At 55.0% G+C, this 2,432-nt stretch overlaps 1 protein-coding gene across 1 annotated transcript in view; it reads right to left on the bottom strand.

Moving 5' to 3' along the window:
• Positions 1 to 1,125, bottom strand: part of RBBP5 (RB binding protein 5, histone lysine methyltransferase complex subunit) — a 10,042-nt gene extending 8,917 nt beyond the window's left edge. Inside the window, exons 1-3 of the mRNA XM_017832081.1 lie at positions 1,039 to 1,125; positions 392 to 417; positions 61 to 276 (exon numbers count right to left, since the gene is read on the bottom strand). Of these exons, the coding sequence (XP_017687570.1) occupies positions 61 to 276; positions 392 to 417; positions 1,039 to 1,057 (261 nt within the window). The 5' untranslated portion in view covers positions 1,058 to 1,125. The remainder of the gene's footprint in view (positions 1 to 60; positions 277 to 391; positions 418 to 1,038) is intronic.
• Positions 1,126 to 2,432: the final 1,307 nt, after the last annotated feature.

Below are 2,432 nucleotides of genomic sequence, written 5' to 3'. Positions count from 1 at the left end.
GGAGGGGATTCCCTGACCAGAGGGAGCACAGAGGGTGGATGTGGGAGGGGATTCCCTGACCAGAGGGAGCACAGAGGGGGGATGTGGGAGGGGATTCCCTGACCAGAGGGAGCACACGGGGTGGATGTGGGCGCTGATGATCTTGGCGATGCCCCTGGTGAGGAAGTCCCAGATGACGATCCTGCCGTCGTTGCAGCCCACGGCGAGCAGGGTGCCCCAGCGGTTGAAGGTGCAGGTCAGGGCCATGCTGATGCAGTCCAGGGTCCCGTCCGCCTCCTGCGGGGGGGCAGAGCAGGGCCGGGGGCGGGTCAGGCCGCGCCGCCGCCCCCACGGGCCGCTCGCAGCGAGCGCCGGGCCGGGGGCGGCCCCGGGGGCGGGGGGGACGCGTTACCTCGGGGTAGTTCTGGCCGAAGGACTCTGGGGGGGAGCGAAAACGCAGCCGGTGAGGGAGGGAGGGAGAGAGGGAGCGAGGGAGGCAGTTCTGCAGCCCCCGGCACGCCCCGCTCAGCGCCGGCGGCTCCGAACCCGCCCGCGGGTGGAGCCGCTCCCGCCGCCCCCCAGACCCAGCCCCGGAGCCCCCCGAGCTCAGCTCGCTCCAGCCGACCCCCAGCCCCGCTCCCAGCTCCCGGTGCCGCCGAGCCCCGGCTCCAAACCCTCCTGCGGACGGAGCAGGGACCGCCCGGTCCCACCCCCCGGTCCTGCCCAGCCCCGCAGTTCCCGGACCCCGGCCCCGCTCCCGGCCCTGTCAGCTCCAGTCCTGACCCGGTCCCGCAGATCCCCAGCCCGTATCCGGCCGCTCCCCGATCCTATTATCCCCCGGTCCAACCCCGCTGCTCCCGGTCCCGCCGACTCCCATTCCCAGCCCCAGTCCCATTCCCAGCCCCAGTCCCGCCGCTCCCGATCCCATTGCCCTCTCCTTTCCCGTTCCCGTCCCCATTCTCGCCCCCGTTCCCGGTCCCTCTCCCAGCCCCGTTCCCGGTCCCACTCCCAGCCCCATTCCCGCCCCCGTCCCCGTTCCCGGCCCGTTCCCGTCCCCACCGAGCAGTTCCAGGTTCATGTCGCCGCCGTCCCGCTCCCTCCGCTCCCGTCGCCGAAGGACCCCTCCGGGGGCCTACCCGGCTCCGCGCCCCCCGTCTGACGAGGTCCCGCTGCCCTCCCCGGCCCCGCCGCGCTGCCGGTGCCGCCCGGTCCGGCTCCCCCCGCCCAGCCCGGCGGCCCCGCGCGCTCCCAGCCCGGCCCCGCTCGCTCCGGGCGCGGCGGCGGCGCCGGGAATGGCGCCGGGATCAGGCAGCGCCGCGGGCAGCCCGGAGCGCCGCCAGGAGGGGCCGGGCGGGCGCCGCGGCCGCGCACGAAGGTTCCGGGGCGGGCGGGAGGAACGGCGGCAGCGCCGGAGCGCCTTTAACGGGGGACAAGGGATGTAAAATAAAATACTGTAAAATAAAATATTATTAAAATATATAAAATAAAAAATATAAACGAAAATAAATTAAAATAAAGATATACAAACGAAACTAAGCTAAAATATGTAAAATAAAATAATATAAACTAAACTAAAATATATAAACTAAACTAGAACAAAATCAAATAAAATATATAAAACAAACTAAACCAAAATAAACTAAAATAAAAATAAATAACACAAGCTAAACCAAAATAAACCAAAATAAACCAAAATAAACCAAAATAAAAATACATAAAACAAACTAAACCAAAATAAACTAAAATAAAAATGTAAAACCAAAATAAACTAAAATAAAAATATAAACCCAAAATAAACTAAAATAAAAATATATAAAACAAACTAAAGTAAAACAAAATTATAATAAAATAAAAATGTAAAAAGTAAAATTTTAAAAATTAACTAAGATTAAAGTTAAAAATAAAAATATAATTCTTTTTTAAAAAAAACGACAGAGTAAAAATGATAAAATTAAAAGTTAAAATAAACAATAAAAAAGACTAAAATAATTAAAATTTAAATAAAATAAAAAATAAAATAAGAAAAAAAGTTTTTAAGACCTGTGGGAGTTTGGAGCAGATAAATCATGGAATGCTGGAATGGTTTGGGTGGGAAGGGACCTCAAAGCCCATCCAGTGCCACCCCCTGCCATGGGCAGGGACACCTTTCACTAGCCCAGGTTGCTCCAAACTCTGTCCAACCTGGCCTTGGACACTTCCAGGGATGGGATGTGCAGACAGGGAAGGAGTGTCTGTTTTAGGAAAAATAATAAAATAAAATAAAGTAAATTAAAATAAACCCCAATTCTTTGTGTCACTCCTTTAAGGTAAAACATCCCACACCCCAAAAACCCCCAAAAATGGAAAAAAGGGATCCAGGAAGCTACAACCAACTCTGAAAAGGCATCAGGGAAGTGTCAGGAAAAGCTCTACGAGACATTTCTGGAATTGCAGATGCAGAAGTTTCAGTTTTA

Source organism: Lepidothrix coronata, unplaced genomic scaffold (genome assembly GCF_001604755.1).
Source record: "Lepidothrix coronata isolate B3197 unplaced genomic scaffold, Lepidothrix_coronata-1.0 Scaffold199, whole genome shotgun sequence".
NCBI lineage: Eukaryota > Metazoa > Chordata > Aves > Passeriformes > Pipridae > Lepidothrix > Lepidothrix coronata.
Note: the sequence above shows the minus strand (reverse complement) of the source record. Positions and strands in the feature narration are given on the sequence as shown.